This window comes from Panthera leo, chromosome B2 (genome assembly GCF_018350215.1).
Source record: "Panthera leo isolate Ple1 chromosome B2, P.leo_Ple1_pat1.1, whole genome shotgun sequence".
Taxonomy (NCBI): Eukaryota; Metazoa; Chordata; class Mammalia; order Carnivora; family Felidae; genus Panthera; species Panthera leo.
Window position 1 is genome coordinate 109,415,625 of NC_056683.1, and position 1,755 is coordinate 109,417,379.

Below are 1,755 nucleotides of genomic sequence, written 5' to 3' on the forward strand. Positions count from 1 at the left end.
AATAAATAAATAAATAAATAAGTAAATTTTATAATGTTCAGTTATTTTTAAGAGTGACAGAGAGACAGAGAGAAAGTGGGGGAGGGGTAGAGAGAGAGAGAGGGAGACACAGAGTCCAAAGCAGGCTCCAGGCTCTGAGCTGTCAGCACAGAGCCCAACGCGGGGCTCAAACTCACAAACCTGCGAGATCATGACCTGAGCTGAAGTCAGAGGCTTAACCAACTGAGCCACCCAGGCGCCCCTGTAAATAATGTTTTTAACTTTTAAATTGCCAATGGCACGTTTGACCTTTTTTTTCCCTCAACCAAGAGGTCTCACATGTTTATTACTGAACCAACCTATAGGTGCAGAAACATCATAACCAAGAAAAGTCAATTTCCTGATAGAACAGATCTACTGGTCAGGCAGTAAGGATGTGATGGTGTAGAAACACATGACTTTCAGGCAGCATAAATGTGTGCCATCTCATGTTCGATCCCTTACAGACCCAGCTTCGTTCTTCTCCAAAGCCGCCTCTTGGAGTTGTATCGGATTTTATTACCAGTTTTCATCTGAATCCACCGGGTAATGGGATGATTCTGCTTTTGTTTCTTGGCCAGGAATCGCTTGATCCTGAAAGACTTGTGAGAAGACATGGCGAGAAACGGTCAGCCACACACACCACGATGGCAGAGAAGAGCAAAGACTGAACTTTTATTTATTTATTTGAGTATAGTTAACACACAATATTGCAGTTTCAATGATCGACTTAGTGATTTGTCAGGTTTGCACATTATGCTTTGTTCACCTCAAGTGTAGCTACATCTGCCACCTTACACTGCTATTAACAGTATCACTGACTGGATTCCTTATACCGTGCCTTTTATTTCCATGACTTATTCATTCCATAACTGAAAGCCTGTATCTCCCTCTCCCTTACTTGTTTTGCCCAACATGCTACTCCTCTTCCTTCTGGCAACCACAGTTTGTTCCTATATTTACAGATCTGATTCTGCTTTTTGTTTATTCTTTTTTTCTAGACTCCACTCATATGTGAAATAATTTGGTATTTGTCTTTTTATGTCTCACTTATTTCACTTAGCATAATACCCTTTAGGTCCATCCACATTGTCTCAAATGACACAATGTCATCCTTTTTATGGCTGCATAATACTCCATCATGTATATATGTATACATGTCACATTTTCTTTATCCATTCATATATTGATGGACATGTAGGTTACTTCTATATCTTAGCTACTGTAAATAATGCTTCAAAAACATAGGGGTACATATATATTTTCAAATTAGTGTTTTCATTTTCTTTGGGTAAATACCCAGTAGTGGAATTATTAAATTATATGTTATTTCTACTTTTATTTTTTGAGGAAGCTCCATACTGTTTTCCACTGTGGCTGCACCAATTCACCTTCCTACCAACAGTGCATGAGGGCTCCCTTTTCTCCACATCCTCATCAACACTTGTTATTTCCTGTCATTTTGATTTTAGCTTTCTAATTGGTGTAAGATAATATATCATTGTTGTTTTGATTTGCATTTTCCTGATGATTAGTGATGTTGAGCATCTTTTCATGTGTCTATTGGCCATCTGTATGTCTTCCTTGGGAAAATGTCTATTCAGGTCTTCTGCCCATTTTTTAATTGGATTGTTAGTTTTTTTGGTGTTGAGTTGTATAAGTTCTTTATTTATTTTGGTATTAATTCTTATCAGATATATCATTTGCAAATATCTTCTCCCATTCAGTAGGGTTTTT

At 37.7% G+C, this 1,755-nt stretch overlaps 1 protein-coding gene across 1 annotated transcript; it reads right to left on the reverse strand.

Annotated features, from left to right (window-relative positions):
• Window positions 1-424: 424 nt before the first annotated feature.
• Window positions 425-646, reverse strand: LOC122219157 (60S ribosomal protein L39-like). The gene has a single exon (XM_042937395.1). The coding sequence runs from the start codon at window positions 633-635 to the stop codon at window positions 480-482; it is 156 nt and encodes a 51-aa protein (XP_042793329.1). The 5' UTR covers window positions 636-646; the 3' UTR covers window positions 425-479.
• Between the last annotated feature and the right edge of the window lie 1,109 nt (window positions 647-1,755).

Excerpts from the sequence above, each read along its gene's own strand:
- LOC122219157 (XM_042937395.1), bottom strand. The coding sequence starts at position 635 with ATGTCTTCTCACAAGTCTTTCAGGATCAAGCGATTCCTGGCCAAGAAA.